The sequence below is a fragment of the Mustela putorius genome, unplaced genomic scaffold, assembly GCF_011764305.1.
Source record: "Mustela putorius furo isolate JIRA1106 unplaced genomic scaffold, ASM1176430v1.1 tig00003909_pilon_pilon_pilon, whole genome shotgun sequence".
NCBI classification, from domain to species: Eukaryota; Metazoa; Chordata; class Mammalia; order Carnivora; family Mustelidae; genus Mustela; species Mustela putorius.
In genome coordinates, this window is record NW_025422057.1 from 1316098 (window position 1) to 1341073 (window position 24976).

The following is a 24976-nucleotide window of genomic DNA, read 5'->3' on the forward strand; positions in this document are numbered from 1 at the left end:
AAAGGGACAGGAGGCGTGGCAGGTGACAGTCTAAGTATGCACAGGGGGGCGAAGTCCCAACCTGCCCGGGGCCTCGGCCACGCTGCACATCAGGAGCTGGGCATGGAGCTAGAAGCCCATTTCCTGAACTGCTAGGTCCCCCAGGTTGGCCCCATCCTGTCAGGTGGGCGCACAGTTACTCCCCCTTCCTGTTTCCCAAACGCCGGCTGCCGCGAGTGAAAGACTCCTCCCCAAAAGGAAAAATCTCGGAAGAAAAGGTTCAAGATTCTAACACATGGGGTCCTTACGAAGTGACCGACCTCAGGGAAGCCCTCCAGCTGGAAGGCCCACCTGCCCACGGAACTGCCTGCCGGCTCCAGATGGTTGCGTCTTAGACACGAACCCATCGCTCCCGACCTGCAGACGGCGGAGCGAAAACCCCAAAACAAGGCAGCTGGAGAAAGAGGGAGACTGCATAGACAAAATGTCGAAGAAATGACAATTAATGTCCTCAAGGGAGCTAATGCCTGCCAACTGGAATGACATCACCAATGCTGGCTGGGCGCCTGCCAGGGGCCAGGGGCTGCTGTAACCGAATGAGGCCCCAGGTGAAGCGGGCGCCCCTCCAACAGCCCGGAAGCAGGGCTCCCCGGAGGACGGCGACATGCTGCCCCAGAGAAAGAAAAACAAGGAAATGCGCTTTGGAATTCAACGGTGGTAATTTCAAAACTCAACAGCTCTTCCGAAGGGTAGAGCCAGGAGACAGAGACGGACAAGAGGAGAGAAAAGGTCATTAGAGGCCCGGGTAGGTGGCCCATCACCAGGTAACAGGCTCTGGAAAGGAGAAAACGAAGCGACACGAACATCAAAGGACTAAGAGGAGCGTGTCCCGCAGCAGGAGCCCAGGAGCCTCCAGGCTGACGAGGTCCTCGGGGGGCTGGGCCGGGCCCAGGAGCAGACCCTCGCCCACGGCGCCTCACTGCGGGAACCACAGCCCTGGGGACAAAGGGGGACTGTAAAGTTCTCTCGAGAAGACGAACAGGTCACACAGCAAAGCAACCAGGGGGCAGCAGACAGGACGCAGGAAGACGGTGGCCGGAACGCCAACTGTCCTCACAGTTCCGAGAAAAACCCGTTTTTGACCCATAATTCTACACCTGGCCAAATTTTCAACTGCATTTAAAAGGGCAGAGTAAAGATATTTCAAACATGAAGGGAAAAAAAGCAAAGACCACAACAAAAAGCCCCTTTCTCAGCAAATACTGGGTGATGCAATTTGGCAAAATGAGAACAAAGCCAGGGGAAGGCGGACGGGGGGCGTGCGGACGTCCCCGCACCGGCGAGGACAGGCCAGGAGGCCACGGCGCCGGGAGCAGCCCGTTCCCACCGCCACAGACACAGAGGAGCAAGCGTGCGGAGCCACCAGGCAGTGGTCAGCTCTGCGGAAGGCGAAGTGTGTAGGAGAAAGAGAACAGGGAGCGCAGCGTGGGACCGACCCGTGTCTGCAGCCAGCGCGGCGTGGAGGGCACGGAGACGCCCCCCGGAGTCCTCCCGACTCTCCTTCCTGTCCTGTTTCTGCCCCTTTTCAGGGAGGCGGGTGCATGTGGGCGGAAGGTGATGTCGGCAAAGAAGCTAACTCATCAGTCACCAGAACAGGAAGTCAGTACTTACCGTTCAAAACACAGTCCGGAAAGTGGAAGTTAGCGGTGTGAGACGCCCGGCCGTGGGGTGCTTCGGGGCCGGAGGGGGCAGGCGGTAAGAGGCGCTGGACGTAAGAGGACAGGCCGCGTGGACATAAGGAAGCGGGAACAGGACGTGTGGAGGGGCAGGGGGCCCCCGAGGGGAAACGCCGTCAGCAAGGCGTTAGAAGACGGAGAACATGAGGTCACGCTCATGTGCCCATGGCCTGGCGCGGCCGCAGGGGCTGAGGACACACGAGAGCTGGGTTAGCACAGACAGGCAGGGACAGGGGCACCTGCACTGGGGGTGGGGGTGCGGGGGTCAGGGAGTGCGCGGCACAGGAGAGACAGGAGCAGACCTGGGCAGACACGCGGTGTCCCGAGACGGCAGCTCTTTCTTCTAGGAGGCAGGACAGAAGAGTCACCTGCTTGGAGCACAGGTCACGTGGGAGCGAGTGAAGGGCGTGTTCTCAGGGCAGGAGCCAACCGCAGCAGAGAAATGCAGGGTTGGGTCAATGCCCACGTGAGATCTGAGGGCTGCAGCTTATTTTCTAAAATTCAGCAAACACACGAGTAGCTACTATAAGCCAGGCAGTGCCCTGGGCGCTGGGGACAGCACAGGCCGAGTCCCTGCCGCCATCTCCACGAACGGAGGAACTTTGAACGACCCCTTCACCGCAGCTTGCAGAGTTGCTCGCGCGGGCAACAGGGGACCAGACCAGGTCTGGGCTTCTGCCCGCGGTGTGAGGACAGGGGCTGAGACAGACAAGGAGGGTCAGAGAGAGGGGGGGGACTTGGAGTCAGGCCCGGGGTCCCACCAGGTGGCAGGGGGGAGCCGACTCCAAGGGCAGCTCCCCGTTCTGCGTACACAGACGCCACGGTCTCTACCTCCCCAGACTCTGAGCTTTTCAAAACCAAACATGCGAGCAAGCCTCAAGCTTCCTCTACTTCGTGCCCTACGTGCGACCTTGACCGTCACCTGCGGCAAAATCCTGGGACCCCTTCTGAGTGGCGGCGGCGGCCACCCTGTCACCGCTGTGGCTCCCTGGGCCGGGAGGGACCCACGAGTCGGAACTTTGCACCCAAACTGCCGAGTCACGTCAACACAGAATGAAGCCACGACGACCACGACCACGACGCTGTTTCCATCCACGCAGTCTCTCTCTCTCTGTCCCCGGGTGCTGGGGGTGCTGGAACCGCCCCTTCCCGCCGGGCCCGCTGTTCCCGGGGCGGCTGCCCGTGCCTGCACTGGTGGGACGTGGGGGAGACCCAGGCTTGTGCGCCGCCTCCTGACCCCACTGTCCCCTTCCGGACCCCTCCGCTCACCGTCTCACCAGGACGCCCCAGCCCCGCCCCAGTGGGCAGGAAAAGCGGGGCAGGAAGCGGCCCCACCGCGAAGGCTGTGTCCCCCGCGGTGGTAGCCGAGACCGCCACACATCCGCCCAACAATGGAGCGGTCTCCCCAGAAGACACCGAAGGCACCTGCCAAGGGACCCCATCCATGCTGAGCCCCAGAGCAGGCGCACGCCCCCAGACCCGGGAGTCCTCCGTGGGTCACCCCCGCCGGCCCCCCGGCACTGCGGATGCTGCTCCTCTGCGCACCCCGCGCTCTGCCCGCCCCACCTCACCCGTGCACTCGGAGCCTCGAGCTCCCAGGCCAGTCCGCCCCACGGCCGCCGGCGCTCCCGAGGCCGGCGCTCCTGCCCTCTGCGGCCCAGCCACCTCCTCCCTGCAACAGAGGGGCCCGACTTCACGCAGAAACACTGTCCCCCTCACCCTCGAAAGTTGGCGGACCTGCCCCTCAGGCTCCCACAGCAAAGCGGGTGGCGCTCTGCCCCCACCTCTGCCAAGGCGCCCTGCTTGCGCCCGGCCAGCTCCTCATCCCCTCCCCGAACTGGGACACACTGGCCCCGGATCCCCGGACCGCCTGGACACACACCGCCCTGGCCACGTCCCTCGCCGCGTGCTCCGCAGCACCCGTCAGAGGGCAGGCATACACTGCAGGCACCCCCACGGTGACAAGACGCTTCGGGAAAGGGGTGGCCGGAGGGGGGGCGTCCGTCCTTAAGTGTCCGCCTTCCGTCAGGTCATGATCCCGGGGTCCTGGGACGGAGCCACGCACGGGGCTCCCTGCTGAGCGGGCAGCCCGCGTCTCCCTCTGCTGCTGCTCTCCGCGCCCCTTGTGCGCCCCCACCCCGTGCCAAATCAATCAATCAATCAATCAATAAAATCTTTTTTTTTTTTTTTTTAAAAAAAGGGGCTTTGGAAAAATCACACTCAAAAATACTGAAGATGCTTTACTTACATCCAGACTTCGAAGTACTGTCTACTCTCCAAGGACAAAATGTCCAGAGAGGATGTCCGCTAAGTCAGAACACTTCTACTCACTGAGGTGAATACAAGCGTAGAACACGCCGAAACAGCACACGTTTCCATTAAAAAGGGGACAGTTTTCTACTAACGGGCACAGGAAGTACGATGCGTGTGTCTGTAGCATTCCCCACTGTCTCCGTAAAGCAGATCACCAACGGCGGCCAAAGTCCTCCTTCAGAAACCAGCCACGAACGGGTAGGCGAGTCAGAAGCCTCCGCCAGACCGAAAAAATGGAAAACCACCTGGACGCGCGGCAGTGAGGTTCCAAACTAGAGACACGATCATCTTAGAAGCACTCAAAATTGAGTTTCTCCAAATTATGAGGCCTGAGTAACGTGTGACAAAGGAGAAAAATCGGAATATCGCTTTCTAGTCGGTCACTAACTGCCCCCCAAACCCCCCAAAACCCAGTTTGTGGCAAATCGAATAAACTGGAAAAGTCAGAAGGGAGAAATGAAAATCCCTTTCTCTGCGACTAGAACGAGCAGGGTTTAACAGAAGGAAGCGTGAACTGTATTTTGGGAACACAAGGACAGTGTCCAGGCGTGAAAGTGAACCGACGCACTGATACGCCGTTACCAGAACGCAGACAGAAAGCACAGGTGCCCTCCTGTCCGGACGCGGCACCGACAAGAGCAACACTGGCCACGATGCGCGCACCCAGCGCACGAAGGACAGAGCGGCCGTCCTCAACCGGACAGCGAGGACCCGCACAACAATCCAGAGCTCACGCCAGTGTCACTGCACGGGGAGAATGCGGCCGCCCCCCCTCCCCCGGCCGGTTCTGGGACGTGTTCTTCTGAAGGGCCCAGTCAGGGCCGTCAGACAAGGAAAGCGAAAGGCGTCGGGACGGAGAGGACGAAGCAGACCTCTGCGCAGACGGCATGACCTCGCCTGCAGAAGATCCTCAGCGACCCACGACCCTCCCACGACCCTCCCACGACCCTCCCACCGCTGCTGATAACACATGCAGAGAGAACCCGGGACACAAGAGCAAAGACCGACTGTTCCTCGACACCAGCAGCGAACAGCCCAAAATGAAATTAAGGCACAAGTCCACTCACGGTATCATCAGAGTAAGGTATTCACGAATAAATTTAACGAAAGACTGCAAGATTTATGAAGTAAAAATTATAAAACATTGTTGAAAGAAACTAAAGAAGCCCTCAAGAAACGTTAAGATTTCATGTGAAGACAGAAGCATTCTCCAGATCGATGTACAGAGAGAACAGGCCACACCCCTTTAAGGAAGGCCCCAGCAGTCTCCCCCACACCCCCACCCCTGGCAGAGAGTGACCAGCCAAATCTAAAAATGCGAGTGGGACTGCAAGGGACCCAGAACAGTCAAAACAATTTCTAAAAATTACGAAGTTGGAGGACGCACACTTCTTATCTCAAACTTCACGGCAAAGCTACCATGATTAAGACCGAGCGGAACCGGCATAAAGACTGACATACAGACCAAGGGGAGAGAATCCAGAGTCCACGCGCGCACCCTCACATCTAGGGCCAACTCCTTTGTAACAGAGCTGTCCAGACAGCTCCAGGGGGAGCGACCAGTACGTTCAGCAGCTGGCGTCTGGGACAACGAAGCATCCACGTGCAAAAGAGAGACGTTGGATCCTTACCTAATGCCACACACCAAATTAAGTCAAAATGAGACAAAGACCTAAATATAAGAGCTAACTCCATAAAAGTCTCAGAAGAACGCAGGAGCACATCTTTGGGGTCTGACACAAGACGCCAAGAGCACCGCAGACTAAAGAACAGAACAGAGAAGCCTTACATCCTGTGCTCGAGGACCCGGGCAGAGCGAGGAGGGCGTGCACAGAGTGAGGGGGACCCTCGCAGACCGTGCCTCAGGCCAGAGTCTGGCACCGCATACACCCAGCACTCAGTAATTGAGAAAGAAAGCCAACTAAAACAAGGGGAAAGGACTTGAGGGGACGTTTCCTCCCCAGGAGCACACACCGATGTCGAAGACACGCGGGAAGAGACGCTCAGCGTCGCTCGTCTCCGGGAAAAGGCCAATCGGAAAGCACAGAGCGGCGCACTGCACGGCTCCACTACCACGGCTGAACGCACCCCCCAACGCCCCACAACTGCCGAGCGGGAGGCAGAGACACGGGGACCCGCCCACACTGCTGCGGAGCCTGCGCCACGGGGCAGCCCCTCCGGGGAACAGCTTGATGTCCTCCAAAAGGCCCAGAGACTGAGCCGGCGGCAGCAGCCCCGCTCTGCGTCCCACGCCTGGAGCCGACGGCGAAGAGCTGAGCGAGCCCGGCCACGGCAGCGTCACCCGAACAGCCGCACACTGGGACCAGCCCCAAGTGCTCGCAACGACCTGAGAAACGCAACGGGGTCCGTCGTCACACGACGGGACACCTTCCCGCCGGACGGGGCACGGGCACGGACGTGGGCGAGACCACGGGTGAGCCTCGAAGACACTGCTGAGGGGAAAAAGCCCGACATAAAGTCGCCTACCACACGGTTTCCTTCCTTTCCACGGAACGCCCCCAACAGGCAAATCCACAGCGACGGAGGGGAGGAGGGAATGGGCGCGGACTGCCGAGGAGGGCCTTCTGCGGGCATGAACACGTTCTAGAACGAGACCGGGGTGAGCGGCTCACGCCGGCGAGCGCGGTGAACCCCCACTGCAAACTGCACGAGCGAGTCGCACGCTGAGGCCGTCGGCATCTCAACAGAGCGGTCACGGTCGCGTCTACACGCACCCGACAGAGAGGATCGGGCCGGGCCCCGGGAGGGCTCTCACACCCCGTCCGTCCCCGTCCCCGTCCGCGGCCTGAAAGGAGACGGGGCTGCGGCCCGGCGCCGGGGGGCCCGGAGCAGGGGTGCGTCGCCCCAGCCCCTGCCGCGCGGTGCCGCTGGGCGTCGGAGCCCAGGACAGCCCATCTCTGCCCTCCCGGCCCGTCACAGGCTTTGCCGCGCTCCCAGCAAACCTGCCACAGCGCTCGCGCCCTCTCCTCCGCCCCGGCCTCGGCAAGGAGGAGTTCTCACCCCCGGAGGCGTCCGGTGGAGCACGCGGGCACCGCACCGGGGCGACCACGAGGGGACCGCGACCACGAGGGGACCTCGCTCACTCTCACAGCCACGCCTCTGGGAAATGGCTGCCGGCCGGAGTCTGACCCGAGGCAAGTCAGAGCGCTCTGGAAGGGACAAAGGCAGGGCAGCACCTTTGTAACACAATCATCCAAGGACTAACTAGAAGACTGAAAATACACTCTTCAACGGAACCTCTCGCCCCCAACACGATGCCAGCCCAGCCCCACTCACTGCAGCCAGAGGCACTTCCAGTTGTTGTTTTTTTTTTTTTTAAAGATTTTATTTATTTGACAGACAGAGATCACAATGAAGCAGAGAGGCAGGCTGAGAGAGGAAGCAGGCTCCCCAGTGAGCAGAGAGCCCGATGCGGGGCTCGATCCCAGGACCCTGAGACCATGACCTGAGCCGAAGGCAGAGGCTTAGCCCACTGAGCCCCGCAGGCGCCCTCACTTCTAGTTTTGAAACACAAACGTGGTCACGGGATCCTCCTACTTCACACGCACCAGGTGAAGTCGCAACTGCCCTCAGGATAAACATCAGAACCTCCTCCTGTTCTTCCCTTGGCTTTCTGACGTCTGGTCATCCAGGCCGTAGCCTCTCTTTTTTCTTTTTTTAAAGATTTTATTTATTTATTTCAGAGAGGAGACCGAGACAGCGGGAGTGAACACGGTGTGCAGAGGAAGGGAGAGGCAGGCTCCCCACTGCGCACAGAGCCCGATGTGGGCTCCATCGCAGAGCCCTGAGCCACCCAAGCACCCTCTGGAGCCGTCCTCGCAGCTGTCACCTCGGCGGTCCTGCGTCTCGGGACCGCGTGTGCCGCAGCGGTGCTCGTGCACGGGGCAGGAGCAGCAGGGACGCGCCGGCAGAAAGATGCACCAAGAGGCAAAAGAATGAGGAGCTCAGAGAGTTCATTTGTGAGCCCATCTGTGGGCCCCGGTCACTCACCGTGAGCCAGCCGACTCCCCGCCTGCTGCACACCTGGACCGGGAACGACCCCACTACTCCCTGGTACTTCAGACTCAAACCAGCAAGAAGACAGCACTGGCACATTCGTCAGAAATGTAAAAAAGGCCACTAATTTGAGAAATTGGTACCAAAAGGGGAAGAATCCCTCTTTAAATCTGGGAAATGACCTTTAAGCCGTCTGTCATCAGCAGAACAAGGCCGCTGTCATTTCTCTCCTTATATGCTACCTTTTTCTTTTAAAGTGAGCTCTGTGCCCCACATGGCGCTTGGACTCGCAATTCTGAGATGGAGTCACACGCTCCACCCGCAGCCACCAGATGCCCACTCGAGTGCCATCTTTTATTAGTGTGGTAGGCACAGGCACAGCCCTCAGAGTCTGCCTTATGCTAAATAAACCCAATTCAGTATATTTAAACACATGTGGAAGAACTTACACACACTTCCAAGTTAAATAAATCCTGAAATAAAAAATAATCAAGTAAGTGACATATTCACCAGCTAAATGGTAAAAGAAGTCCAAGTTTTATCAGATTTTAAGCAAACAATGATTACTAAACCCAGTTTGTGATTTTATTTTTAAAAATATTTTATTTATTTGTGAGTGAGAGAGAGAGAGAATATGTGTGCACGAGGGACCACACGCAGGGGGAGCAGCGGGCAGACGGGGGAACAGACTCCCCGCTGAGCAGGGAGCCCAACGTGGGGCTTGACCCCAGGACCTGAGATTATGACCTGAGCCGAAGAAAGACACTTAACGGACTGAGCCACCCAGGCGTTCCCCCCAGTTTGTGATTCTAGAAAAATTGTAGCAAGTTATTTTTGACCAGTAAGTTTGCATATAAATAATTCAATTTCCAAACAGCTTTTGAGGAATATATTGTTTAAGAATAAAATTTTTAAGATTTTCAAGGACTAAAAATAAAACTAAAAAACAATTAGAGATGTTCAAAAAATCCACATTTAACTCTGCCATAAAATGGAATGAAATTCTGGTCCGTTCAAGAGAATGAGAAGATAAGCCACATACCAGGAGAAAGTATGTGCAAGAGATACAGCTGCTAAAGTACTGTAATCCAAAACAGATGAAGAAGTCTTAAAATCAACAATAAGAAAACAGCCCAATTACAAAATGGGCAAAAACCTTAACAGACATTTCAGCAGAAAAGCGCTAAGGCAGGCAGATAAGTGTGTGGGAAGAAGCGCACATCACCTCAGGCAAATACAAATTCAACAAGGTACCACCACACACCTATGAGCACGCCGACACCCCGAGCCCCGGACACCACCGGACACCACCGAATGCCGGCAAAGATGCGGAGCAGCAGGAACTCACTCTCACCGCGGACGGGAACACAAACCCTGCAGGTGCTTTGCGACGAAGTTTGGTCGTTTCTTACAAAATCAAACATTCTCTTCCCACAGGATTCAGCAGCTGTGCTCCTTGGCATTCACCCAAAGGAGCTGGAGATTTACATCTACACCAAAACCTGCACACAGATGTTCACAGCAACTTTATTCAATATTTTAAAACATGGAAGCAACCAAGATGTTCTTTGTTCTTCCGTAGGTGAACTGTGGTCCAACCAGACGCGGGGTGTTATTACTCAGAACTAAAAAGAAATGAGCCATCGAGTCCTGAAAATAACGCCTACAATGAAGTGAGAAAAGCCAGAATGAAAAGGCTGCGTACTGCGTGGCCCCAAAGACAAGGCACTTGGGAAAAGGTCAGACTTCGGAGACAGTGAAGAGATCAGAGGTCGCAGGGGTGAATGGAGAGGAACAGGCAGGCAGAGGGTGTTCGGGGCCCAGAAACAGCCCTGCGTGATACCGCCGGGACAGCCGCGAGCGAGAACACGTGTGCCCACCCACAGAGTGTGCAGCGCCCGGAGGGAACTCTCTTGCGCGCAGCTGCCGATGGGACTCGGGCCAGCGAGGGCGTCGCTGGTTCCCTCCTGTAACAAACCCACGGTCTGGTGCAGGTCGTTGATCGGGGGAAGCGGGGTGTGTGGTACGGACGGCAGCAGGGAGCACACGGAAAATCTCTGTAGCTTCCCTTTAATTTTACACCAGACCTGAAACTGCTCTAGAAAAATAACGTCTTAACAAAATTTCTGATACGTGCTACAATGCAGAGAGACCTTAAAAACATCATGCACGGCGAGAAGCCAGATGCAGGTGGACAACGTCGTGTAATCGCATGTCTGTGCGGTCCCTACAGCAGGCCTGTGATCTTCATAAAACGGAAATCAGAATAAAGATTACCGGGGGCTGGGGGTAAGGGGAAAAGGTTTTCTTTGCTTTTTTATTATTTAATGGGGACAGAGTCATTGTTTGGCAGGTTTAGGTATAGATAGTGCTGATGGTCACACAACATTGTGAATTCTATGCTTATGAATGGTTAAAATGATCAATATCAGACTCTGTATAGTTTACCATAATTAAAAAAGAAAATTCCCAGACCTCACAAGAACATCCACTCTCGCCACTTCTATTTAGCAGAGCACTGGAGCTCATAGCCATGGCAATTAGGCAGACAACATAAAGAAATAAAAAGCATCTAAATTGCTAAGTAATAAAACTCTATTTACAGATGACATGATACTATATACAGAAAATCCTAAAGAATCCACCAAAAAACGACCAGACCTGATAAATGAATTCAGTGAAGTCACAGGATACAAAAATCGACGTACAGAAATCTGTTGCATTCCCGTAATACTGATAATGAAGTGGCAGAACGGGAGATTAAGAAAAGAATCCCATTTACAACTGCACCGAAACCAATAAAGTATCAGGAATACACTTATCCAAAGAGGTGAATAACCCGTACTCTGAAAACTGAAACACTGACCCAATAATTTCGAGACGGTGAAAAGAAATGGAAAGACATTCCATGCTCATGGGTTGGAAGCTTACTGATAAAATGTGTACACTACACAAAGCAATGTACACATTTAATGCAATCCCTATCAAAATAACACCGGCATTTTTCACAGAGCTAGCACAAATAGTCCTAAAATTTATTTGGAACTACAAACGACCTTGAAGAGCCAGAGCAATCTTGAAAAGCAAAACCGGAGGTATCACAATCCCAGACTTCAAGGTAAATCACAAAGAGGTAGTCATCAAAACAGAACGGTACTGGTGTAAGAACAGACACAGAGATCCGCGCAACAGCAAGAAACCCCAGAATTAAACCTACAACTACACGGTCAATTCATCTTCAACAAAGGAGGAATGAACATCCAATGGGAAAAAGTCTCTTCAACAAATGGTGTTGGGAAAACGGGTCACATGCATAAGAATGAAACCGGACCACTTTCTCACACCAGACAAGAATTCATTCAAAATGGATTAATAGATGAATTCAGGTCTAAATGTGAGACCTGAAACCATAAAAATCCTGAAGAGACCACAGGCAGTAATCTCTCTGACACCTGCTACCGCAACTTTCTAGTTATGTCTCCTGGGGCACAGGAAACAGAAGCAAAAATAAGCTACTGAGATTACATCAAAGTAAAAAGCTTCTGCCCGGCAGAGGAAACAAGCAACAGAACTAAAAGGCAGCCTGCGGAATGGAAGAAGTATCTGCAAGTGTCTTATCAGATGAAGGACTAGTATCCAAAATACATAAAGAACTGACTCAACACCCTAAAACACCAAACAATCCAAATTTAAAAATGGGCATAAGATTTGAGCAGACATTTCTCCAAAGACATCCAGACGACCAACAGACACAGGAAAGATGCTCAACATCACTGCCATCAGGCCAATGCACATCAAAACCACAATGAGACGTCACCTCACACCTGTCACAATGGCTAAAATCAACAACTCTTAAGATACAACAACAAGAAGGACAGGGAGAAAAGGGGAACGTCGTGCCCTGCAGGTGGGAAAGCCGGCCCGGGCGGTCGCTGTGGACAGCAGTGTGGAGGCTCCTCCAACAGTGAACGACAGAGCCACCCTACCACCCAGGAATCGCACTACGGGGCACTTACCCCCCAAATGCAGAAACACGAGTTTAAAGAGTATGCACGCACCCCAGTGTTTACACAGCATTACCTACAACGGCCAAAGCGTCCATCCACAGATGAATGGGTAAAGGAGATGTGACCGATGTGCAATGGGGGATTACTCAGCCGCCAAAAAGAAGGAAATCTTGCTACTTACAACGACGTGGACGGAGCCAGAGAGTATGATGCTGAGCAAAATAAGTCAGAGAAAGGCACGCACGTGATCTCACTCGTACGTGGGGTGTAAGAGACACAGCAAACCAGCAGAGGAAAAGCAGGGAGAGGCAAAGTGAAGAAACAGACTCTGAGAGAACTGGTGGCTACTGTCCGGAGGTGTTGCGGGGAACAAGTGAAAAAGGTGATGGGGATTCAAAGAAATAGACTTGGGAGCACCTAGGTGGCTCAGCTGGTTAAGCACCTGACTCCTGATTCTGCCTCAGGTCAAGATCTCAGGGTGGGTGAGACCAAGGCCCGTGCCAGGCTCGGCACTGGACATGGAGCCTCTTTAAGATTCCCTTTCCCTCTCTCTACAGAAATATTAAATAAAAAGAAATTCGAATATAACATAGGAATCTAATACAGATGTCAATTAAAAAAAAAAAAAAAACAAACCACCACCTCGGGTGCCTGGGTGGCTCAGTCGGTTAAGTGTCTGCCTTCTGCTCAGGTCGTGATCCCGGAGTCCTGCATCAGGGCTCCCTGCTGGGCTGCGAGTCTGCTTCTCCCTCTTCCTCTGCTACTCCTCACCCCTCCATGCTCTCTCTCAAATAAGTCAAATCTAAAAAAAATCCCCAAAAACAAAAAACCAAACACAAAAAACACAGCCCTCAAAAAACAAGGTCCAAATCAATGACAGCCGGAGTGTTCTGTATTTCTCCTTGCATCAGATGACATGAAAAGATGCAGCCCCAGGAGCCAGTTCTCAAGACACAGATAGGCTCTCTGCAAGCCAGCCGGCCCCTCCACCAGGACCCCACAGGCCCTCGTGGCCAGCAACCCCAAAGGGAACAGTGGATGGATTTCTAAATCACCAATTTATGTGATTACGACTTTACCTACTGACACACTTCACCCCAAGCAGTGAAAAAAAAACAAAAAAACACAGAAAGTCCCAAGTGGTTAATTTCATAATTCAAGTCAATTCTTCCTTTTACTACTGAATTCCACTGTTCCTCTGTGAACAGTAAGTAAGCTGAGAATGGTTAAACTTTCTCATTCTCTCAAATTTCCAGTTGCAATCAGGATTCCTACCTGAACTTAACTGGGCTCTGTGGCAAAAGAGTATTTTTGGTAGGGGCGCCTGGGCGGCTCAGTTGGTTAAGTATTTGCCTTCAGCTCAGGTCAGGATCCTGAGGTCCTGGGACTGAGCCCCCCGATCCAGCTCTGCTCAGCAGGAAGCCTGCTTCTCCTCCTCCCTCTGCCCTCTCGGTGGTACTCACGCTCTCGCAGGAGGATTTTTGGTAACTGCTGCTCCTACCCAGACCAGACTATGTCTGACATTTCCGAGGACTTCAACAAGTGACAGACACATCCTTTCTGAGACCACAGAGTTGAAGCCTAAGTAACGTGATCTCTAACACTCAATCCGATCACTGAGGTCTGGCGAGAGCGCGCTGGGGAAACCAGCAGCAGGAGCAGGGCTGAGGCGGCCACAGAAATCTTCGCTCGATGAGAAGCTGCAGGTGAGCCGTGCATCTGATTTGGCACAAATTCATAAGTGGGGACAGCCTAGATGCCAACTTCATGGCAAAAGCTGCCACTGGTGAGGGAAGGGAATGAGGCAGCTAGTTAGGTTCTAATGGGGTATCTGGAGGTCAGGAATGGGCAAGGTCAGAGGCCTGTCCTGGAAGATCAAATCAGACAGGCCCAAGATGGTGGGTGCAAGCACAGGACCTCTGCCCAAACAAGGAAGAAAAGGTGCAAACCTCCTTCCAAGAAATCCCTACCCCAAGTGATGGATACTCCTCCCCCTAGTTAACCTGTCCTTAAAAGACAGAAAGCCGAGACCCCCAGGTCGCAGAGCCCCCCTCCCTAGAGCTCCTGGCTCTCCCATCTCCAGAGTGGGTCTTCCCTTTAACAGGCTTCCCTGCTTGGGCGGCTCTCCTCCCCGTCTGCTGCGCCGCATCTGCCTTTGAATTCCTTCTCAGGACAAGACCAAGAACCTTTGGCAACTCCTTTGGGACAGGCTGGGATGAGGCACCACAGCCCAGGGTCTCCCCAGTTTACTGGGCAACAGAGAGGGGCTAGCGATATGACTGGGGATTAACGAAAAGGACTTCAATTTGAACTGTGACTTTTCTTAAAAGATTCTATTTGGCAGAGAGCGAGCACAAGCAGGGGAAGCAGCTGACACCCCACTCAGCGGAGAGCCCAACACGGGGCCCTGGAATCATAACCCAAGTTGAAGGCAGATGCTGAACTGAGCCACCCAGGTGCCCCTGTAACTTTTACTTCTTAAAAAAATCTGAAACAAATTAAGACCAGATATTGAAAGCATGACTATGTATTATTATTGTACCATGCTAACGACACGTACGTATGTTATTTTCTTTAAAGCTGACTTACGGGGTCTATCAAAACGGGAGGTATTCTCCTACATGCAAGGTGTGTCCTGGAAACAATGACGTCATAGCGTTTCTCCAGAGCACGCAGGCGGCGAAACAAAGCCGGAGGTAACCCCGCTGCTTTACGAAGTTCGGTGTGCTTACCGACGCACTGATACGGAAAAGGCACGGAAGCCCCCCCAATCTTCAGTAATTATTAGCTGGGTTATTGTCTGGCTTTGTTTTATAGCGAATTAACAATACTAGTGCTTTTTAACGGGTGTGCTTTTATGAGTATCTATTTTGCCATTCGAGATGCTCGAAGCAGAACCGTGAAGAGTCAGCAGCAGGGTCTTGGGGTCCGCACACACAGTGAGGGCAGCCCGTCACAAGCAGCAGCAAGGGGCGCGCTTCCGGGTTCAGTTCTTCGAGGCTTTCCTTCATGGCCCTTTCCTCCTTATCATTACAAAACACAATGCGTCCTTGGTGCAGAACATCTAACCATACAGACGCATCCAGCATAAAAGCCGATGTCTTTGTAAATGTGAGCCCCCTCTCCACAGGCCCCACTGTGACCCGCTGGGCAGGTCGTCTCCACGCCTACGTATTCACAACTACACTCCGTTTTACAGCCCAGTGCTATTCTGTGAGCTGCTAGTCTTTCTTTCTTTTTTTTTTAAATTTTTAATATTATACACACACACACATATATTGTATTTATTATTTGAGATAGAAAGCATGCATGTGTGCGCGGACACACACACACACACACACACCCATGAGAGGTGGGCGGACCTGAGGGAGAAGCAGGCTGCCTGCTGAGCAGGGAGCCAGATGCAGGACTCCATCCTGGGACTCCAGGATCATGACCTGAGTTGAAGAAAGCCTCTTCACCAACTGAGCCCCCCCGGCACCCCAAGCTCCTGTTTTTAACCTCACGTCCCAGACCGCTCTCTAACAGGCACGGACCCCGTTACGCACAATACGCCGTACCAGAATGCTTTTAATCACTTCACCACTTTTGGGCATCCCAGTCTTTCCGGATGTCTGCTTGCTGCGCAGCGCGCGACTCTGTGAACACGCGGTCCCGCAGAGCTGCGAGCTCCGGCACGTAGAATCACCGGGCTGCAGCCTGGCTTTGAGCGTAACAGACACAAATGCCAAACTGCCCTCCAGAAAACGAGTGCAGAGATATTCTCCAGAAATGTCAAACAAAGTCTCACCACTCCTTTAAATTTTTTTTTGCTCAATACCCTTTCTTGGATGATTTATATTAACTCTTTCACTTGCCCCTTTTAAAACATGAAACATGCTAAGCCAGGGCTAAAGGCGAAGACCTCTCATCTGCTCTTTTCACCCCAAATTTCCCATTATCATCCGGGAACTTGCTACCTTTGGGGCAAGAATAAGGACTCACTGAGAACTCACAATTCATTAAGACGTGTCCCGTACGCCCACACTGTGCTCAGCACTGCACAAAACACAGGAAAAGATAAATGCATCCCCATTTTAGTTGTGGTTTTCGGATGGATGGAGATCGAACAGGCCACAGTGTGTTCCATGCTCTGAGCCCGAAGTCCTGTCCAGGGTTACTGTTTCCAGGGCTGGTCCCTGCCTCCGAGCTCCCAACTCCAGCTTCTACTTCGGTTCAGCGAATGAGCCGCCCTGTCCCACTCACCGTTCCCTGTGTACGCCACGACGGACCCACAGACGGATCTGACTTTTCCCTTGATTTCCAACAGCAGCAACAGCTGCTGTTTCTTTTCTTTTCCAGGAAACTGTAAGTTACACTGTGGTTAAGACTTGTATCTTCACCCTTGAAAAAGCCCACATTTTATCACAGTGAAACAAAAGCACTGCAGACTGTTTAATCTTGACAAAAATAATTTTTTTTTAAATTAAAGATTTTATGTCTTTATTTGAGAGCGAGAACTCGCATGGGAGGCAGAGGGAGAAGCAGACTCCATGCTGAGCAGGAAGCTGGACTCAACCAGGGCTCCATCTCCATACTCTGGGACCATGACCTGAGCTGAAGGCAGATGCCCAACCAGCTGAGCCACCAGGGGCTCCCTGACAAAAATCTGTTGATATCTATTCTAGATAAGTGAGTTGAGGTTCAGAACGGGCCTTCACACCCAATAAATGGCAGACATGAACTAAACCCAGAATTTCCCAACAAAACTCCCCCCCCCCCAGATTTTATTTATTTGAGAGAGAGAACAAGCAGGGAGAGCAGCAGGCAGAGACAGAGGGAGGGAGAAGTAGCCTCCACCGAGCAGAGAGCCCTATGTGGGGCTCAATCCAGGACTCCGGGATCATGACCTTAGTCAAAGGCAGACGCTTAACCAGCTGAGCCACCCAGGCATCCCAAAACAAGACTTTTAAAATCAAGGAATAAAAAAAAATTGAGGAGTATGATTTAATACTACCATAAATCTCATGCTTACATCTGATTATATAACTACAGTTAGCCCAGGTTCTTGAACATACAGCCTGATTTCAGAAGCATTACAATGTAACTGTGCTCCTAAGTATGTGAAATGCCTTAATTTTAAGAAAACCACAAGTATCTGATTTCCTAATGGCACAATCTCCCCATGAAACTCTCTTCTAAATTAAACAGCAAGAATGTTAGTAGATCGTTTTCTTGTCTGATGGCTTCCCCCACAAGATGCTTTCCTGGAGAACTTTCAGGATAGCATAAACACAAATACTAAGTAAATGAGAACCCTACAACGGAATGTAGACAATGTATCAGATTAGGAATACTTCAAGTAGCCAGACCCAGGTCCCATCACAATTAAAAAAAAAATCAATGATAAATACTGACTGTTCACTTCCTATATACAGAAAAAAAAAAAAAAAAGAAAAGAAACCCACAACACTAAAAATAATATGATCGAAAAGTTTTGCATTCACAAATACTGTTTTTCACTGATTGTAGGGAGCACAGATTCCTACATGTTAACATTTCTGAAATCAGATGTAGCTCAAATTTATGAAACAGTATCTTCTTAATATTGATACCCAAATGCCCTTAGTTTTTCTTTCTCCAACTTCAAGGTTTTCCTTTAATAATATATCTACATAAACCGCTTTAGAAAGGCCGGACCACATCACTGAGATACCCATAGGATTTATACAACTCCCCAGACTTAAGCTGGAGTTACAGATTAACATTTAGTATTATCTTTTTAGAAAAAGATTAATGTCAAATTCAAGACCACAGGCCAGATCATGGATTAAGAAACAGATTAAAACAAAACCATCAAGTAAAAAGTCAAGACATGTAAAATTACTGATGAACCAGCGGTCATCAGGCTACACAAAAGCTATAAAACCAGGTCACAGCTGGTTACGACGCCCTCCTCCAGCCCTCCCCACAGCTTCTCTGGAAAAACAATCCACGGGCAGAGGCAGCAGGACCCAAAGCTTTCCTGCAAGAAGCGAGTACGTTCGTGCTTTAAGTAACTCACAGAATTACTGCCTCGTCGGCTGGGTGCGCAGGGGTTCCAGGCTCTCCCCACCAAACCATCTTTGTGACATCTGCTCTTTGATGGCCACGCTTTAACCCTTGTTCCCAACCTTCCAAACCTGGGATAGACACTTGCTCTCAAGGCATCTCATTTTCATTTGCTTTCCTACAACTCTGGCCAGGGAGCGCTTTCATGCGCTCTCGAAGGAGCCATCCCCAGGCTGGCAGCCACATCCCACCTCGAGGGCCGCAGCAGCACTGCCTCTGGAGCCAGCCAGGCTGGCTTCAAACCCTGGCTCTGACCTCACAGTGGCTGCTGACCAAGTTAATGGCCCTCTGTGCCTCGGCTTCTGCATCTAGAACTGGGAGGAACAGTCCCTCCCTCCTAGGGCCCTGTGACCGGGAACTAACAGAGCCAGGTAAAGGAGCCAGGTCTGCAGCAGCGAGCACTCCGTCTGTTGGTAGCAGCACTGCAGACTGGGTCCTCTACAAGGTGTGTGTGGGGGGACACCCAGCCTTCCAGCTGGATGAGACACACTAGCAAAGGACTCAGCATCATACGGCATCTGTGAACATCTGTTCAGTGCAAGTCGCCCCAGGAAAGGGCGTAGGGCTTACGGTGGGCAGTGGTGACTGGGCACCGCACACGGAGACGGCACGGACACCTACCAGCTTCCGCACAGCGCTCACTGCCTGGAGCATAACGATTTGAAGAAACAAGCTAACAACTACTTCCCGTTTCACTTCCTTTTGGAAGCCTCGCCCTGGTTTTACTCCTGATTCTTGCTGTCCTGGGCAGAGAAGAGCACCTTGTGCGCCTGCAGAGGGTGGTGACGACGGCCACCAGCAGCGAGCTGCAGGGGAGGAGCAGTGACCGTGTCTCCTGCGCCCCGTCCCCAGCAGGAAAACTACCAGGTTCCCTCCAAGCCCAGCTCTACTGCTACTTGCGAGAAACGCGAAATCCGGCAGCGCGATGCCGACCCGGCCCACGCCTAAGCAGAACCCCCCTCTTGGAAAAGAAAAAACCGTCACAGTTTCCACGGTTCCGCACGGTTATGATTCGAGCCCCCCAAACTATCAGTCTCAAAAATAAGGAAACGAGCAGCCTCAGTCCACTGAGTCCCAACTGCCCCGCACTGCCCTCGCAAGTGCGGCCAGGGCCCCCGCTGCGCCCCAGCCCTGGTCTCCGAGGCAGAGAGACGCGCACCGTGCGCGGGTCCGCGGACGCTCTCCACGTGGCTCGGACCCGGCGAACACCTCGCGGGCCGCCAAGCCGCACAAAGACACGGAGGCGCACGCCAGGGCACGGGGAGCCCCTGCAGGTCTCCGCACCTCCTGCCTCCGGCCAACGTTCCCCCCACGGCCGAGCTCGGGCGGCTCCTCCGCCCCCCGCCCCACACGCCCGGCTGCTGCCGTTCCGGGTCCCTGTCCACTTCTTGTCCGGCAGCGGCACAACTGCGCGGGCGCGGCCGCAACCCGGCGACGGACCCGGAGGGACCGGGCGCGCGCCCCGACTGAGCACTGCGGCCGGAGCCACGCGGGTGACAGCGAAGCGCGGCGCACGCAGCCGCCGAAGACGCCCGAGGAACGACCACAAAGAAACTCCCAGGAGCCGCGAACTCGCACGTCCGTGCCGAACCGCGCGGTCGGGGCGGGCCCCGCACAAAGTCCCCGTCGGCTGGACTCCGCCAACACGGACGTCGGCGCGGAGCCCTCCGGACGGACACCGCGCTGGGGCGCCTCGCCCGCGCCGGCCCTGCCGTCGGTCCGTCCGTGCGTCCGTGCGCCCAGGCGAGCGCGGAGAGGGGCACGGCCGGCGGGACGGGCTCGCACGGGGCCCGCGGACGCAGCACGGACGCGCAGCTCGCACGAGCGCGGGGAAACGCGTGTTGGCGCCCAAACCCCCGCCCGCACCGGCCCCTCCGGAGCCCCTGCGTGTTTGCCGACCCGCGCGCGCTCCGTCTCGGCGGCTCGCGCATCTGCGGGGTCGCCTGCCAGGGGCGGCGGGGCCGGGGCCGCGGGGGCGCGGCAGACGGGGCCTCCCGGGCCGCTCCCGTCCACTCGCCGGCGCCGGGTCCCGCACGGCCGCGGTCCGGGGGGCAGCACGCGCGGTCCCCGCGCTCGGAAGGCAGCGCCCGCCCCGCGAGCCGAGCGACGGCCGTCGGAGCCGCAGAGAGCGCCGCCCCCGCCCCAGACCCCGCCGCCCCCGCTCCGCCGCCCCCGGCCCCGCCGCGGGGAGGAGCCGGGACGCGCCGCCAGAGTCCGCCGCAGGCCCGCTGACCTTGGCCCCCTTCACGACCCTCGGGCCACCCCTCGGGTCCCCCGCGAGCCGACGCCGCCCCGCCCGGGTGCGCGCTTCCCGGGGCCGCGGCCGCAGGAGGGAGCGCGCCGCCCCGCCCGGGTGCGCGGCCTTACCTTCCGCCACGTCCTCGTCCACGGCCCCCTTGACCTGCGAGAAGCACCACTGCAAGTCGTGGCCGCCCGCGGGGCAGCCGCCGCCTCCGGGCCCTGCGGACACACACCGGCGTCAGGCCCCGCGCCCGCCCCGCGCCCCCCGCCCGCCTCGGCCCGCGCGGGCGCTCACCTGCCATGGCCGGCCGGCGGGCGGGCGGGCGGGCGGGCGCCGAGGCGGCGGCGCACGAGGGAGGCGGCCGCCGCGCTCCTGCCGCCCGAGCACCTCAGCCCGCCGCCGCCGCGGCCGCCGGGAGGGATTTTTTCCCCCTTTTCAAAATGGCGTCCAATGCCCGTCGCCCCGCTCGATGACGTCATCCCCCTCCGCCTCCTCCGCGGGCCCGGGCGGGGGCGGGGCCGCCGGGAGGCTCCCCTGCGTGGGCGGGGCGGGGCGGGGCGCGGCGCGGCGCGGCCGCGGGGGCTGCCGGGGGCTGCGGGACGAGCCGACCGCGCCTGCGCAAGCCGCCCCTGCTGCGCCACCCCCCCACCCCCCAGCCCGAGCCCGGCGCCCCCCCGAGCCGGACCCGAGCGTCCAGAGCGGCGGGGCTCTAGGGGCTCGGGGCGGCGCGATCTTGGAGGCCCGCCGCTCGGCTGCCGCTCTCCGCCCGCCTCGGTCGCGGCGTCCTGCAGGGCTGGCGGCAGCCCCCACCCCAGCGCGAGCCGCGCCCGCCCCCAGTCTGAGCCGCGGCCAATGGGAGCGCGGCCCGTGGGCGCAGCAGCCGGCGGAGGGCGCGATCGGAGGGCGGCGGGCGGAGCCCCAGGCCCGGGCCGCACCTGCGCGCCTGCGCCCTGCGCCCTGCGCGCGCTCGCAGCGGCCGCCGGCTGGACGGGGCCCGTCCGGGCCGCGCGGAGCCCCGGCGGTTCCAAGTCCCCGTTGGGCCGCAGCCCGCGCCGGGCCGCGCCGTCCGCCGCGGTTCTCTGCGCCCCGGGACGCCGCCCCAGGGCACGTGTGGCGTCTCGGCTCGACGGGGCCCGGGGCTCCTTCTCTCTGGGCGCCTCGCTCCGGGCGTGCGGACGGGCTCTCCGCACCCGCCCCTTCTCCCCGCCACGCGGTGAATGCGGCCGTGACCGCGTCGCCTCGGGTCGCCGACCGTTCCCCAGCGGGAGCGTGTCCCGCCCGCGCTCACCCCCTGGCCGCTCCCGCCGCGGGCCCCGCGCTGCGCACCGCGTCCGGGACGCGGACGTCCACGGAGCCAGCCGGCCCTGCGCTCGCGGAGCTCCCGCGTCTGCGGCGGACCGACGGCGGCTGGGAAGAACCCGGGTGGGCGGGGAGGAAAGCGGCGCGGGCGCGGGCGCGGGCGTAGCAGTAGGCGGCGCGGGACGACCGCGGGGGGAGGCGCGAGCGACCGGGGGGCCGCGAGCCGAAGGCTGTGCCTGGGAGGGGCATGGGCCCCACACGAGACGGGAGGCCTCGGGGCCGCGAGCCGAGGGCGGCGGCGGTGACGGGGCTCGGACGGGCCAGTGCGGCTGCTCTGCCCGGGAGACACGGGGGTGGCGCGCCCAGAGTCCGATCGGGGAGCCTCCTGGCCGGGTCGTTGGGCCACCCGGGCAAGAGCAGGGGCTGGTGGTCCTGGGTGTGCCGGTGCGGGGGAGACCGGTCCCATTTCAGACATGAGCCCCCGGAAAGCACAGCCCCTGGGATTTACCGGTGCGGTGGACGCGGAGCGACAGCAGGACGGCGCTCAGGAATGGCCCCCGGGCGGCTGTGCACCTGGTGGAAAGGACTTTCTTGGCTCGGACATGGGGGGCTGCAGAGGGGGCGGCTGAGCGGGAGCCCAGGCTGGCTGCGAGCTGCTGCAGAGGCGCACACGTCGGGCTCACCGGGGAGTTGCCGCCTGGAGCCCTGCACTCGGAGAAGGAGGGCATCACGGGGTCCCAAACCAGGCGAGACTGGCGAGCTCACCCCAGAAGGGAAGGTGGGTGGGGAAGGGGCCACTACAGACCTCCAGGGGAGGCCCAGGGGGAAGGACCGTGAGGTGCGCTTCCGGGGAGCCAGAAGCCCACGGAGTCCCGAGCTGGGTGAAGACGGGGACGGGAGTGGCCGGTTCCCCAGCGCGGCGTGATGAAGGCGGAGGGTGGCCTGTGTGGTCCAGCAGTTGGGATGCCATGGCTGACCTTCACAAGAGCGGTGGCTGTGCAGTGCACTGTGCAAATCGGCTGTGAGAGGGCTTCAGAGAAAGGGGTGGGGAGCAGTAACCATGCCTCGCTGTGACGACGAGCAGAGACCCGGGGCTGCAATCGCCCTTCCCACGTGTAGTTAGCCCGGCTGCCAGCGGTCAGGCGGTCAGGCTCCCGCACAAACGGGTGCTCTGCTGCGCCTTACAGGTATGTCTTTTGAAGCAATAGCACCATGTTTGGCTTCAGTTTAGACTGTATTCTTTATTAATTAGCTTTCATTAAGTTAAAATTAAAAAGCAGCAGAAGGCACACAGAGGCGCCGCGTCCGGGAGAGCACCGTGCTGCCTGCCTTGCCCGCCCTGTGCGTCAGCTGGCTGTTCTGTTTTATGACCTCAAGGGGTTTAAATATCTCTGTGAGTTACTCCGGGTTCTAATTGGTGTTGGGCAGTTTTCTTATTTTATTGTTTTTGGATCTCACGGCCAAATTGTGAAATGCCCGGTGTGTATTAGGATCTAGCCTGCTGTATTCGTGCTAGAGATACGATTCTGTAATGAAAAGGAACGGGGTGCCGGTGCAAACGGGTGACTGTGTTTGTGTCTGCGACTCAGAAACATCATGCAAATGAGAGGAGCCGGCGCAAAACCACACACAATGCGTGATTCCACCTGTCTTGTCAGAGTGATGGTCTTGGGTCTGCGCGACGGGGCTGTAGCACCCAGTTACTTAATTGAACGGAAATAGAGATGTTGCCGTAAAAGTACTTGGCCGATACAATCACCACCTACAGCCAGCTGGGTCTGATGACCGGAGAGTACCCTTGAGAGCGGCGGGGATGGGGGGTTCATCCAATTCTGTCTCAAGGCTGCATGGCCAACCGCTGCCTGCGTTCTCAGCCCGCCATGCAGACATCACACTTACCAACCCCCGCAGTCCTGGGAGCCAGTCCCTCAAAATGAGTCTTAATACAGGCACAGAGATGCGGTCGGCTCTGTTTTTCTGGAGAACCCTGAAGTCTGGAAGAGGCTAAGTGGTCCCCAGGGATAGGGGCGAGCGTGGCTGTGGGGCAGGGAGGGGACTGACTGGGAGAAAGCAGGGAGCTTTCTGGGGTGACGGAGATGTTCGGTATCTTGTTGGAGAAATGGTTACGCGGTGTATGCAGCTGTCGGACCACCCATCAAACCCGAGTCTGAAAGTGTGTCCATCTTATTTAACGTGAGTTATGTCTCAATACACTGGTTTTTAAGTCTAACATATATCTAAATTTCCCGCAAGCCTTGTGCGGACTATATATCTTAATAGTTTGAAGGAAATCACAGAGGAAGCTACCCTGTTCATTGTTCTTCCATGAACACCTTTATTTTTAAAAATTTCTTTGATTTACTTAGATTTCAGCAACTACCTACCGCTTAGAACACTGCATGTGGATTGCTTTCGAGTTCAGAGGCAGCAGCTACTCAGAGCCATCCCAGACGTGCCCTGTTGGCAGGGAGCACCGTGTTCCATCCTAAAACGCGTGGGGCTTAGAGACTTGTTCAAGTGCGGGGAGTCCCAGTCCCCTCTGTGGGCTGCTTGGGGGCCGCGTGGGCTGGAGGGCGTGGCTGGAGGAAGCCCCCGTGTGTATGTCCCACGGGTGCCTCACCTGCTTCCCTCGGAGCACAGCTGTGTGGCTGGCAGAATGCAGTGCCTGGAATTGTGTCTCTGATTCTGGTTTTGAAAGACTTAATTTTTTTAGGGCAGGTTTTTCAGGTTTACAAAGAAAACGGGACAGAAGGTGCAGAGATTTTCCACACACCCCGCCCCAGCACATGCACCGCACCCCCCACCGTCAATACACTCGTCAGAATGGTACGTGTGTGACCAGAGACGAGCCTGCCCTGGGGTTTCGTTCATGCTTGAGGTTCACGCTGCACCTGCGCCGGGTCCGGACAAACGTCGAGTGCATGTGCCCGTCGCCATGCTGTCATACGGAGTGGTTTCTCTGCCCTGGCCATCCCCTGTTCCTCTCTCCCACTCACCCCGCAGACACTCATCTTCTTACCGTCTACCTGATTTTACCTTTTGCAGAATGTTTTATAATTGGCTATTTTTTTTTTCATTCCGTAACATGGATTTAAGGTTCTCCCTGTGTTTTCATGGCTCGATAAATAACTTCTTTTTATCATTAATAATACTCCGTAGTCTAGACAGACCACAGTGTATTTGACCGTTCACCTACCGAAAGACAACTTGGTCATTTCCAAGTTTTGGAAATCACGACTAACGCTGCTATAAGCACCCTCGACTCGGCGTCCTGCTGCGCCCTTCCTGCTGGA

At 56.1% G+C, this 24976-nt stretch overlaps 1 protein-coding gene across 3 annotated transcripts in view; it reads right to left on the reverse strand.

Moving 5' to 3' along the window:
• PPP2R2D (protein phosphatase 2 regulatory subunit Bdelta) overlaps nucleotides 1–20791 on the reverse strand; it is a 41609-nt gene extending 20818 nt beyond the window's left edge. For all 3 annotated transcript variants that reach the window (XM_045068517.1, XM_045068516.1, XM_045068518.1), the window contains exons 1-2: nucleotides 20679–20791; nucleotides 20510–20602 (exon numbers count right to left, since the gene is read on the reverse strand). In XM_045068517.1, coding sequence (XP_044924452.1) covers nucleotides 20510–20602; nucleotides 20679–20685 — 100 coding nt within the window. In that variant the 5' untranslated portion in view covers nucleotides 20686–20791. The remainder of the gene's footprint in view (nucleotides 1–20509; nucleotides 20603–20678) is intronic.
• Between the last annotated feature and the right edge of the window lie 4185 nt (nucleotides 20792–24976).